This window comes from Sander lucioperca, chromosome 8 (genome assembly GCF_008315115.2).
Source record: "Sander lucioperca isolate FBNREF2018 chromosome 8, SLUC_FBN_1.2, whole genome shotgun sequence".
Classification (NCBI taxonomy): domain Eukaryota; kingdom Metazoa; phylum Chordata; class Actinopteri; order Perciformes; family Percidae; genus Sander; species Sander lucioperca.
The window spans coordinates 9323314-9337207 of record NC_050180.1 but is presented as its reverse complement, the minus strand read 5'-3'; the positions used below and the strand labels follow the sequence as shown (position 1 = coordinate 9337207).

Genomic DNA, 13894 nt, shown 5'->3' with positions numbered 1-13894 from the left:
TTATTTGATAGGAGTTTGCGAAATACTTGGTAAGCCTGAGGCTGGATTGTTTGTACCCTTATTGGGATTTAGTGTTAGACACAGAGGGAAAGCAACTGTGGACAAATAAGCACACCCCACTCTTTACATCCTTTTTTTTTCTTTTCATTTCAATATTATGAATAAACTTCAAAGTTGCCACTACCCTGACACAGTATAAACCATGGTTGTTGCTGTCATTTTATTATGCATATAAACATGTTACTAGAGTCTTTTTATTAGAGTTTTTATTTGTGGCATGTCTCTTAAGCATAATTTTACGCACCGATTCCTCAATAACTCAGAGGAAAGCTAACCGGAAGTAGTTTACATTCTCAGTATGGAAAACTTTAGGTTATGAAAGTTATGCTGTATATGGATTAGACACATTTTATCAGAACATATATATATTACACAGCAGAGAGAACTAGAGTTACACTGTATAGATACAAAATTAAGGTATTTATAAGATTGGCACATTTGAAAGATTGCTATAGGAAATATCTAAAGTCGGTAACAAAAATCTGACTGTTCACATTTTATAGGTTATATTAAAGTTAAACGTATAAAAGTGCTTCTAATGTAGCTTTATAAACTTCCACTTAAGAGTGCAATGGCTACAGGTCCTTCTTGATATACTTTGTTGTTTGTTGTAGTTTCCAGAAAGGCCTGGGACATGAGCCCTTTGCACCCAAACTCACTACTAGTGCATCACTGGGGATAGATGGCTGACCATTAAAGGGTCACCAAACAATACTTGATGTTTTGAATCAACAATCTGATGCATTAAATGTCCCCTTGAACTCAAAAGCATTCTGTCTTTGTGTAACTTAGCCACACCGTCCCTCTGGGTGACCACAGCAGTTCTTTTTCTGTGTTTCCCAAGAGTTCTCTTCAGTCTCACTTTGAGGAATGAATACATGCTTCAGCAGCTGGTCTGCAGATGGCCGTAGTCTCTGGTCACTGGAGTTGAGGGAAAACAAATGAAAATAAGGGAACTTATTCCCAAACATGACTATTAAAAAAAATGCTCTGAATTAGGTCTCTTACTCAATTAGTTTCAAACTCTTAAGTATATGTTTTATTATAATTACATTAGGGAAAGATTCAGAGGGTATGTGAGTGTATGAAAGGAATTTCAAAGGAAGGAGGAACAGGTCTTACCTTGTCAAGCTGACTGCCACAAAGTTCTTGGCGTTATCCGAAAACCCATCTGGTAAAGAGGGCATCAACCCTCTTTGAGCCCCAATGTAGAACAAGGCAGCCATCTTGTCCATGTGTGCCAGTGGTGGTTTCCCTGTGGCCATCTCAAACACAGTGCAACCCACACTCCATATATCTGACTTCCTGCCATATCCTGTCTCATTGATAACCTGAGGAGCAGAAAAGATGCTAGGAGTCAGGCAAGACTTAACGGGCAATTTTACGTTAAGCTGACAATGAAATAAATAGAACGGTAACACTTTCTAATAATGGTACAGGAATTATCATGACTTCATGCATGAAAAAGCATGAAGTCCTTCATGTAGTACTTCATGAACTATCAGCAATGTACAAGGATTAATAGTATTTCATTCATGACTTAATGCAGGAACAATATGTTAATTAATGCATCAATTAAGGTATTTGAATCATGATTTCTGATTTATTAATTATGTTCATGTTTTCTTCACGGGCATATCTGTTGTTAAAGTGACAAGCTAAATAAACTGAATTGTAGTGTTGTAATCATGATTAACTAAACATTACTTCTTCAATACTTCATTGTGTTTGTAGCCCTTCAAATAAAGTGCTGACCCAGTCCATCGTTAACATTGATACATAAGATATGATTAATGGTGGACTATGCCCCAATCTCTGTGACCCCATAAATACAGTAAAAATTAAAAAAAAAAAAAAAAAAAGACATTTTTTTGTGTTCAGACACTTAGAAGTTAGTTAAAAGTAAGATTCATAAATATCCTGCTTGGGTGAGCATTGTTCTCAGGCATTGCTGTTTGCATTATGTTGTTGTGAATAAAGCAAATATAAAAATGCATCTGCAGTATACTGTATTTTGTGTCAATGTAGTGACCTTTGTATCATTTTGCCAACCCACTCCTTTAAATCTTAATACATTTAATTGTATGCCACCATAAATTATATCTTATTTATCAATGTTAAAGATGGATCAGGTCAGCACTTTATTTGTCAGGCCACAAACATGAAGTAATGAAGAAGTAAGGTTTAGTTACCAATGATTACAACACTTCAATTGTTTAAGAGTATATGTACACTGCTGTGACTGGCAGGTGTTTTTGAAGAAGACATGGACATCATTAATAAATCAGAAGGCATGATGATTCAAATACCTTAATTGATGCATTCATTTACATATTGTTCCTGCATTAAGTCATGCATGAGATACTAATAATCCTTGTACATTGCTGATAGTTCATGAAGTACTACATGAATGAATTCATGCTTTTTCATGCATGAAGTCATGCGTGAATTCATGATAATTCAGGTACCAATTTAGGTAAAGTGTTACCAATAGAACATAATTCAAAAAGAGCCATCTCTACAGATGAGAAGAAAATTGCTCTACATCTACCTCTGGTGCCATCCAGTAAGGTGTGCCGTGGACAGACTTGAGCAGATCGCCACTGTTGCTGGCAGTGTGGTTCAGGCAGCTGAGACGCCGCGCACAGCCAAAGTCTATGAGCTTGATGACGCCAGTGGGCATCAGCATGACATTGTTTCCCTTCAAGTCCCGATGAATCACTCTGTTCAGGTGAAGGAAGGCCACCCCTTTCAGGATCTGATGGGTGTAAAGAGCCAGGACACGCTCTGGCAGAGGGCCAAACCTGAGGGAATGAAAGGGACAGTGTTAAAGGCATTAGTAAAGACCAATTTCTCAACAGGTACTCCTGGGCAAGTTGTCAAGCTGTTTGGAATCAACCTAACCTGTGAAGGATGCTGGCGATGGATCCTCCTGGGACGTATTCCATGAAAATGGAAACCACATGCTGATAAAGTGAGGTACCCAGGAAGCCCACAATGTTGGTGTGTCTGAGGGTTTTGAGTAGCTCCACTTCCCCCTGCAGACGACTGTACTCCCGCTTTGCGTCGTCGGGGTCAGAGGCATCCAGTCTCACCTGCTTCACAGCTATCAGCTGGCCCTGGCTGGTCAGGCCACAGTACACCTGGTAAGAAGGCAGCAGTGATCGCCAGGGTTAGTTGAGCACCAATGTCTGCTACGGTATGAATAATGTTTTGAGTATTTTTACAAGATTATAAATAATAATTTATAATTATTATATTATAATAATAATTATAAATAGATAATAATAACTAGGGTCAGACGTTGTTCGTGTTTTTTAAAGTGCTCATATTATGCTCATTTTCAGGTTCACAATTGTATTTAGAGGTTGTACCAGAATAGGTTTATGTAGTTTAATTTTCAGAAAACACCATATATTTGTTGTACTGCACATTGCTGCAGCTCCTCTTTTCACCCTGTGTGTTGAGCTCTCTGTTTTAGCTACAGAGTGAGACCTCTCACTTCTGTTCCATTTTTGTTGGGAGTCGCACATGCGCAGTAAGTACTGCTAGCTTGTCAGTTGCAGAGTATGAGGGAGTGCCATGCTAGCAGCTAGGCGAGCATTATAAAACGTGTGTAACAAAGTGACCACGTTTGTCTCTGAAGTAAAGGCTGGACTACAATAGAGCTGTTTGGAGCCGTTTGTGAACAGTGTTTTCTGTTGGAGATGGTAAGTCCTTTTGGGGTGGACTTTGGGCTTTTTCACTTTGTAAACCGATAACGTGCACAAAAAGATATATAACACAATAAAGGAAATGAGAAAAGCCAAAAAGCACAATATGAGCACTATAAGCAACATAAAAACAAAACAACAAAAAAGCTGGAGTTCTGATGGTCAACAGACCCACAGTTAATGATACAAAGACACAATCTACATTTTTCTCATGCTTAAATGTGTCCTTAGCCTTTCTTTGCCATTGTAAATTCCCATACTTACTGTCCCATAGGCTCCCCTGCCGAGTACTTCACCCTTTGTCCATGTGATGGCGTCATCCACAACCAACCCAGAGCCAAGCAGAGCAGCACTGTCTTTTGAATTAACCTAAATATGCGACAAAATTCACCGATTTAATCTTCTTTTTCACAACCAACATCTGGGCCTCTGAAGGTTTAGTCAATTAGAATAATTTGGTTTGTCTGGAATATTAAGTCTATTTTTTAATAGATTCGAGGGTCACATGTGAACATTATTGTGTCTTATTTTTTATAAGGGACTGTACGGAAATTATTAAGTTGGTGAGGTGGACTGAACCTTATGTTTTACTTTGTTAAAAAAGGCCCTCTCCAGGTTTTTAAATGTCTTGACTTGCAAAAACACCTGTTCCACAACATGTCAAAATAATATGTTAAATTGGTACATGTTTAATTGTGTAGACCCTTAATGTCTTAATGGAACTTCTAATGTGTGCCAGCAATGTATACATTAATAAAACCCTGATATAGAGATAGAACGGTGGACCTGTGCATGTGGAAAAGTCCACCTTTATCAACCATGGTGCAAGTTAAAGGGCTGCATTGTGATTGGGTCCCACCGGGTCCCGCGGGACCCAACGCAAATCTCGCGGGAGCAGGCGGTTTTAACTTTGCTGCGGGCGGCTAAAAAAAACACTGCAGGATCGGGATGTAGCCTGGAACCCCCGCACACCAGCAGAAACCATAGATATACATATATACTGACTGAGTATATACTGTATAGCCCATCTATGAGCAGACACCAGTGTGTCTGAGCCTCCCAGGACGGGGGAGCTCTGAGCCAAGGCTCCGTCCACCTTCCGCCCGCTCCCTCATCCTCGGCTCCTTCCTCCCCCTCTCTCCCTCTCCTCTCTCCCTCATCCTCTGCTCCTTCCTCCCCGTCTAACAGCAGCAACACCTGCCTTCTTTGCCTGCATCTTCTCCCTATTAACCTATAAAATGACGTGTTTTCTCATGCGGGACTGGACAAGACACAACATCAATGTATCTCTATTATTGTGCGGGCATAAATTCTCAGAGTTTTGCGGGTGCGGACGGGAGTGTACACACATGTTGCGGGTGCGGGCAGTAATGGTCGGGCGGGAATGGTCAGAAATTCGCCGGGAGCAGGCAGGAGCGGGATGAAGAAAACAGTCCCACGCAGGGCTCAAGTGCAAGTGACGGTCTGTTTATGTAACTAACTATATTGCAAAAGAAGGCTGAAATAAAAGATATACCTAGAAAAGAACCCTACCCTGTCCTTCCAAAAAAGTCAGACTACCCTACCTTCAGCCAAAAGAAAAATTACAATACCCTCCCCCTTTTCAGACTGCCCCTAATCATTTTCATACAGTCCCTAATATTTGTGGGGTTATGAACATGATTTCTTTTCATTTTCTTCTTTAAAATGTTGATTGTTCGAGATAAATAAAAAATCAAATCAAAATGAGTAAAGTTAGTGTTAAAAATGTGCAGTTCCAAATCACTCTTAATCTTGGCTACATGAAGTCATGACAATGACAATGCTTCTGTTTTGTTACTTTTGACCATAAAAGTCTACCTCAGGAATTTTATTTCTTCCTGACACTCGCTCGTCTTCTCTGTTGGACTCCATGTTTTCGGAGCCTATGGATACATTCCTCTCATCCAATGAGATCAGCTCCTCGGCCAGACATTGCAGCAGGTCATCTGTAAGCGGCCCGTCCCCCACCTCATCCAGAAACTTCTGGTAAACTGGTGACATGGTGGTGTGGTTGCTGCTGGAAGACGCCCATGTATTAACCTTTAGCTGTTCGGGGCTTTGAGATAACACAGGCTTAGGAAATGATCGGTTTGGGTTTCCTATTTCTTGCATATTCATGTGCAGGTGACTATAATCTTTAGCATGAGATGAACCTGTTGGCATAGTCAGTGTTTTGTCATGAGATTTGATTGTTTCAGACCCATATCTAGAAAGAGCCTCCTCTATGGTAGATAAGATAGTATCTTGAGCGGTTGTCTGACAAATGTCAACATCCTTAGAGAGAGCTAACTCAGCCTCTGCGTACCCATCTGATTTAGGCATATCCTTGATTTTGTGTGTGCCTTTCCTTGGTACAGGTTTGTGAGTTTTAACCCTGGAGGACGCAAGTTTTTGTTTGCTTTTAGCTGAAACCACTACACTCTCCCCCAGACTTTTCCTCTGTGCTTGTTTCAATGGTCTGTGTTTGACTTTATGGCACTGTTGTGACTTCCTCGGTGGAGCAGACTGCACTTGTCTGTCCTTTACTTTCTCACTGGAGCTGGAAACTCGTAGGTTATCATAGATCGGACCAGCAAACATCTCGTAGATGGCCGGTCCTTCGTCCCCACTCTGTATCTCCTGAAACATGTCTTTGTAGGTGATGAAGTCCACGGCAGATTTAGACCTCGGTGTCCCAGCTAGACCTGGTCTCTTCAACTGACGGATGCTCTTCAGCTCCCTCAACGGTGGATTTACTCTTTTGCCCTGATCAATAAGCTTCTTTCGTGGTGACGGGGTGCCAGTGTAACAATGAGCACCTTTAACAGATTTAAGCTTTGACTTTACTTTTGTCACTGTCTCTCCACCAATTATTAGCTCGGGGCTTTTCCTGGTTTTATCTTTAACTTGTGTGGAAAGTGAGGAGTACTTCGGATTGTTTTTGGACTTGTTTCGATTTAGGATGCTTCGGTCTTTGTGTGCTAGAACGTTGAAGGACTGCTGGCTGGTTTGAATGTTTGCTCTTAGTTCACAGTTCATGTTGGTTCTTCTCTCTTTGTTTCGGACAGGCTTTAAGGCTTTCAACATCCTCTCAGCTCTCTTGGGACCCGTGCTTGATTGTGGAAGGTTTACAGCTGGAGTAAATAACTGAATTTTCTCCTCAGTAATGCTAGTAGTTAAATTTCCATCCTCTCTACGAGGGATTGGGTTATCTACTCTGATTTCTTCAAAACAGGAAACCTTTATTGTTCTTTCTGTCTGTTTGATATCCTGCAGGTCATTTCTGTATGTCTCTTCAGAGCATGCAACAACATGACCTTGGTCATTATTCATATTAAATGTTATCCCATGGCTAATCTCAGGCTCCGGGGTGCAGCCCACATCGTTCTTTTCTTCCTTAGACTTTGATGTGATAGGTATTTCATTGTTCACAGTGTCTCCTTGTTGTGCATAGTTACATTTTATAAAGGACTGACTGTCAACAGGCTCCTTTGTATAGTTCACATTGGTGGCTTTGCCTTCACAGTGAGAGTTCGTAGCTTTTTTAGTGCTGAGAAGATCACTTGTATGATTGATAGGCTCTCCATCCAGGTCATGTGCTGATCTGTGGATCGCTGGAATATGACTGATCCTTGACTGAACTTTAAAATGCTGCCGGGTCTCCTCAACCAAATCAGCCTCAGTGGAGCTCACATCGTTTGAATGCGGCAACAACCTGTCTCCTACGAACTTCAGATGTCTTTCTCCGGAAGCTCTCTCACGCATATCCCTCTCATCTTCCTCATCCTCCAGGTCGATGGAACTCTGGCTGCTAATGCTGCTGCTGGAACCGCTCTCCTCACTACCCCCTTTAGTGGTCAGAGGGCCAGTGCGTGGGCTGCCCCAGTACAGCTTCTCTCTCCTCAGCCGACTCCTGGAGCAAAGCGGGCTCCGGCTGATGGGCTTCAGGGGAATGTGGGGCTTTAGTTCTGGCAGAGCTGCAATGTCCCTGGGCCTTCTGTCTAGTGGTGCCAACAGCTTGGGCGTTCTGGGATGCAGAGCCGGCAAGGGACCCTGCGAGAACTGCACAGAATACAGACATTGACAGTTATTCAATGGTTCAGACTGGTGAGGTAGACAAACTATTAGATGGATGAAAAGAAAAAAGGAATGCAAGTATGACAACTGAAATATGTGAAGATGCTATGAGGAGGGTTTTCTTGGTTGAAATTCACCTTTTGTTGATTTACAGTGTCTTGAGAACCCAGTCCTGCAGGCAGGAAGAGATTATACATTTTAAACGACATCCACACAAGTATCAGTATCAGCAAACTACAATACTGATTTGATTTTAAATCGGCCACTATTCAAAATTAATACCACAATAGTTCTAGTCATACATTATATACAACACAGCTTCCTTTTTACGCAGTCCCTAAAGGGACATGGGGAATCTTTTTTTCTTGTGTGCACAAGAACTTTTGTTGTGAGCTCTCTGGTGTGGACGAGAAACTTTTGTCGTGAGCATACCAAAGTATGTCCTGCTCATGAGATACAAATCAGCTAAAGTGTGGCTAAAGTTAATATTTCACATTCACAGCATGGAATTGTTTCAGTTACCTCATCATCTTTAAGCGTGTTGATGACACTATCAGGAAAATTTCGTTGCGTTTTCCAGAAGATGAATACCTCCTCCTCGGGAGCAATTCTGACTGGTACTCAGATTGGTTTCTCGTGAGCACGAGATACTTTCGCATGCTCACGACAAAAGTATCTTGTGCCTGCGAGACAGTTTCTTGTGCGCACAAGTAGAAAAAAAACATCACAATGTCCCTTTAAGGGCTCCGTACCCTTTTGGATATTCATAACATATAAGGAAATAAATGTAACTCCTCTGTTCTAAATATAATACTGCTAAACGAGTCAAAGTTTTTATAACTACATATACATACGGGTTTGAATGTGTGCTCTGGCCTGCATCATAGTGGTTGAACACAGTAGTGGTTCCATGATGCTGGGGGCTGATTGGCTGAGCTGGCTGTGCTCAGCCACAGACAGCAGACCGGTAGAGGATGGGGATGCAGCAACCACACTTCTTGTTCTCTGCCTGTGAGGGACAAATCGAAATCTGATCTTTTTTGGTGTGTGTGTGTGTGTGTGTGTGTGTGTGTGTGTGTGTGTGTGTGTGTGTGTGTGTGTGCCACAGATTCATTGTGTACAAAAAAGTGCAATTATTAGAAAATGGAAGGGCAGTAAGATAGATGTTCAGTATTTCATTCAATGTTTAATTTCCACCTGTCACATTAGGCTGGCAGTATTTTTCAATCCACTCTCTTTATATGTGATGGTGGCAAGCAGGGTAATGAATCGACTATCTGCTATTGATTGGTCTTTCTTAAGTAATGCCAAATGCCGATAAATAATGAGTCCAACTGCAGTATGTACCTGTGTTTAGGGGGTACTGGCAGGCAGGAGGTCCTGGTATTCAGCACACCAGGTGAGGGAGCAGGATCCAGATGGCTCCAGCGTCTGCTGTTGTCGCCCAGGCTCGGCAGAGAAAAACCTCCTCTGCTGAGCAGAAGAGGAGAGAGCACAGAAAAGTATGGGGTTAGTTTTGCCTTTGACAAGGAGAGAGTGTAGGTCGCTCAGGAGTTTATTAGGGTTTAACAGAAATTCCTAATGCTGATGAGTCTTATTGCCTTGTGCTGAGCTGAACATAATGCCAAAAGCCTCATTTTCCTCCCATCTAGCTCTATTACTGGAAGCTGATGCTATGAAATTAGAGACCTGCTCAAAGACCTTTATTCTCCTTGGAGAGCTTGGACTTGATTCAGTGGTGAGACAATGAGCTGATTCACCAAAGCCCTCTCTCCCCCTGTCCCTGTGATTCTAACCTGTTTGGGTAGAACAGGTTGTCCTCTGGACACAGTGACAGGTGTCTGCGTACATGACAGGAGTGTAACCAGATAGGAAACTATTCTACTTGTTGGTGTAAAGTAAGAGGCCGTTGTTGACTAGCACAGGGAGTGTGCTGTTTATACAAGTGACTGTGTGTTGGGGTGATAGAGTGTTAACTGTACGCACATTAGATGTTTGTGTGTACACAACTGTTTGTGGTTACTGTACGTATGAACAGATGTTGATGTGTGTGTGTGTGTGTGTGTGTGTGTGTGTGTGTGTGTCACCCTGCCCACCTGCTTCCCCTCCCTGCATCCTGGTAGGCTTGCCTGATGTCTCTCAGTGTTTCCATGGCGTTTTGGAAACAGAGGGGGATTCCCTTATCTGCTGCACACACACACACACACACACACACACACACACACACACACACACACACACACACGAGACAAAGGACTAATTTGCACTCAAATTTAAGTTATATATACCATATTTCTGGCCTGACAGAAGCCAAATATTTCCTACATTCAACTATTTTAATAATTGTTGAATGTAATATTTTAATAAATCTGATTTCATATTGCATTTCCTTAACTGTAAAGTGTTTCTGAAGCAGTTCATTAGGCTGGATAAATAAATGCTAAATGCATAAATGCTAAAGAACAATGTTACTCTAATATTTGTGAAGTTCATGCAGCACCTGTATCACTTGACAGGCTACAAATTTCTACATTCCTAAGCCATCGTAACACATGTAACCACAGGTAAACTGCTGCCAATATTCATATAGAACATATTGATACTCATCATAGAGAAAACAAAATTACCTGTTTCTGAGCCTGTTGGTCCACTCTGCTCCCATATCGAGAATATGTTTAAGAATTTAATCAGATAGTTCCTCTCTGTTTGTTTCTTTATTTCTCCACAACCTAATGATTACACCTTTATTCTGTTTTTGCTCTCTGTATTCTCAACATGTCATTTCCTCCATGTAACACTGTCTTTTAGTGATCTGCTCAATCCTCGATGCTGTTGTGGCTGAGATACAAGACCGGCAGGCAGGTTTCTCAGCTGAGAGGTCGTATTGTGTGTGAGACCCCTCCCACCTAGTCACGCCTCCCTCTCTCCGCTCCCTATAGAAGGTGATCTGATGGCCTATTTGGGAGCTGACAGTCTATTTCTTTGTCACTATACAATGCCAGAAACAGTTCAAAAGTTTGACCTGTTTAAAGTAGTTATTTGGCATCAAAGACACTCATATCACCTTCTTGTGTTTTCTCTTTAGCCTTTTTTTCCTCTATGGACTAATGATACAAGTTTGGCCCTCTCTTACAAGCCCACAAAGTAAAAAAAAAAAAGTTGAATTCCCATTTCGTACATCAATAGTCCACACCTTAAACCACTAAAACTCCAGGAGTCCTTGAAAGAGTCCTTACCTTGTTGGAGGCCTTTGTGATGGTCAGATAGAGGAGGGTACCCTGGAGACTCCAGCACTTCCTGGAAGAAACAAAAGTGAGCAAATTAGTATATGTCCCAGTCTTAAAAAAGCAGAGGCTGGTAGGAGTCCTGCAGAACTGATGTTAGCTCAGTTTTTTTCTTTTACTATATTTCCAAATTAGAGTAAATAATGCCCTTATTTCATTTTGTAATGAATGTTTTCAATTCCTGTGTTCTCATTTATTCTGTGAATACTTTTTCAAAGTTTGTCCGGAATGCAGAGCAAGAAGAGATTAGAAGAGATTACAACAAAACAAACCACAAAGGCATGCATTTCATTTTTCAATTATTAATATGATGACATGTATAGAAGTAAAGCTTTAGATTTAGATATAGCTCTCTTGGTGGTTTGGAAGTCAATTTAAACATTATAATGTTAATGATTTTTCAGTTATTCCAAGTAAACCCTTGGAATAAAGTGTAGTCTTTTTTTGTAGTTTTAACACTATTACTAGTACTAATGTACACATACATTACAATTGAGTGTGCCAGTTGGCTTTTGAGACTCGTATACCACCTGCTCTTCTCTTCCAGCTAACCAGCTGCCCTACTTGTCTGCAGCATCTATATGGACACCCATAATGCTGCAGTATGGCAGCTAAGTGTCAGCTACCCAGAGCACCCCTCCTACACACCTACCACACACACACACACACACACACACACACACACACACACACACACACACACACACACACACACACACACACACACACACAGACACACGCACACATACACACACACACTTATTTAAACAGCCAAATTACTGCTTCCACGTGTTTGTCTTCTAGGTGACCACTCACTGCCAGTCTGCCTGTGTGTCTGTTAATTGTGGCTACATGTCTACAACAGCCTGTGGCTATCAGTGAACCGTGCAATACTCTGCACTTGCATGCGTGAATACAACAGTTCAATAATCAAGGTGGATCATACGGGTTTGGTTGCTGTCATGTTAGTCTAACTTGAACCGAATGTTGTTCCCCTAAAACCTGGACGATTCAAACAATTACTGAATCCAAACAACCCTTTCTCACAAAGCACTTACTTACCCCTGTGTGGCTGTAAAGGAGAAAGCCGTGCTGATGGGTTGGTGTCTGCGTGGGGGAGGCAGCAGTCGACTGATAAGGACAAAGGCTCTCAAGGTCCAACTCTATGTCCGAATCTCCAAACTCTGAGTCCAAATCCTGGCATGGGTATTTGTCAAGGGCTAGGAGTGACATGGAGGCAGCATCTGCGCAAAATCAGAAATAATTCTAACCCTTTGTTGCCTATATTGACGCATCAAGAAGGAAAACTTTTTCTCCCAGTTACAACAAGAGCAGGTCAAGAATTAAAAAAAAATACTCCGAATCCACATTTGGGTAAACAGGGTCCACACCTCTGTGCTGTTTACACAAAGTGAAGGAAAATGTATTTTCCTTGCACAAGGTTAGGAAGTTAGTGTTCTAAAAGTCAGAAAACAACATGTTTTTGTTTGTTTTTGATCTCTGTTTCTCCATCTATGTGTCACTGTGTTTCTGTATCGCCATCCTCGGTACAAACTGACTACCACACTCTCATGAAGGCTCTTAGCCGCATGCTGGCTCAAACATACACAAACAAGCCTTTCTTATAACCTCCCACATAAGTGCAGGCTTTGAGTGCTGCTACTGCATAGGTTTTACTCTGAAAAACAGGATCATGAATGAACTTGGTATGCTGTTTGTGTGTATGCCTATATGTGTGTGTAAGAGAGACGTGTGTGTGTGTGTGTGTGTGTGTGTGTGTGTGTGCGTGCATGCTTACACATAATCATGAATAGGTAGGTGTGTACATGCATGCTTTGCACTAAACGGCCAGTTTAATAAGTAACTGATCAATCAATCAGTAACCAACGTAAAGCCAATAGCATGAGGAAGTCAGCAAGTGTGAGCAACATTTTCATGTGATGAGAAGGCCATGATATGAACAGAGAATTATACGTATTTGTTACTCAAGGTTGCAAATGGCTACCCATTAATTAATGCTTGTAGTACAAAAGTGTTACATTCTGTTTTTCAGTTCCTATGTTTTACTTTTTCAGGTCATGTGTTGTATGTGATCCTGTGTGAGGAAACAGCATACAAAAGAGAGCACTGATCCTTTTCATCTTAAAAAAACCTTTTAACTGGATATTTCTAATCAGACTATATTTATTTTTGAACGAAGCATGAGAATGTACAAATAGCTGAATAATCCGTACTTTCCCAAAGCAGATCACATGCACTATTGGGATTAAGATCTGAATTTCCCCTTAACTTTTAAAGAAGCATTAGTAGACTTTTTTGGCCACTTGGGGCAGTGGAAAAAGCTGTAAACACAACACTGGCATTTTATCACAATATGGAGTTGATATGGGGAACTTGCCAGTTAACAGTTACTTGCAGACACTGAGCAACAATAGCATTCATTTGATGTTGTCTTTTTGGCCCCCTGACGAATGCATTCTTCTTTTTTAGGCTTTGATTTGGTCTCCACCAAGTCCTAAAGGATATACTTGCATCTTTAGCTACTGAATGCTCCACTATGTTCACTAGCTAGCTGCTAACTTTGTCTGCCTGTCGTTTTGTGTGAGCACGTAGCATACAGTCAGTTTATCAGAGCTTTTCTTCTGAAACAGCTACCTGCTGCAGTTGGAAACCAGGGCTGGAAGTAACAATTTATATTTACTCTATTTACTGTAACAAAGCCTTTGTACTTGTACTTTTTTGAGTGTTTTTAAAAATCTG

General features: G+C 41.3%; 1 protein-coding gene across 4 annotated transcripts; it reads right to left on the bottom strand.

Annotated features, from left to right (window-relative positions):
- Positions 1-144: 144 nt before the first annotated feature.
- map3k19 (mitogen-activated protein kinase kinase kinase 19) lies at positions 145-12667 on the bottom strand. 4 transcript variants are annotated; one of them, XM_031291703.2, is made up of 12 exons: positions 12197-12667; positions 11087-11147; positions 9947-10037; positions 9198-9323; positions 8705-8859; positions 7988-8022; positions 5613-7835; positions 4038-4142; positions 2965-3203; positions 2612-2864; positions 1183-1391; positions 145-981 (listed from the first exon to the last, which is right to left on the bottom strand). In XM_031291703.2, exons 1-12 carry the CDS (start codon positions 12365-12367, stop codon positions 849-851), a joined length of 3801 nt encoding a protein of 1266 aa, XP_031147563.1. In that variant the 5' UTR covers positions 12368-12667; the 3' UTR covers positions 145-848. The 4 variants fall into 4 exon arrangements, with proteins under 4 accessions (XP_031147563.1, XP_031147573.1, XP_031147582.1 ...); XM_031291713.2 differs by having other exon boundaries at positions 9198-9320; XM_031291722.2 differs by having other exon boundaries at positions 9947-10034.
- Positions 12668-13894: the final 1227 nt, after the last annotated feature.

Excerpts from the sequence above, each read along its gene's own strand:
- map3k19 (XM_031291703.2), bottom strand. The coding sequence starts at position 12,367 with ATGTCACTCCTAGCCCTTGACAAATACCCATGCCAGGATTTGGACTCA. Across the intron at positions 11,148-12,196 it reads TCCTTTACAGCCACACAGGG|GAAGTGCTGGAGTCTCCAGG; the intron begins GTAAGTAAGTGC and ends TGTTTCTTCCAG. Across the intron at positions 10,038-11,086 it reads TCACAAAGGCCTCCAACAAG|CAGATAAGGGAATCCCCCTC; the intron begins GTAAGGACTCTT and ends GTGTGTGTGCAG.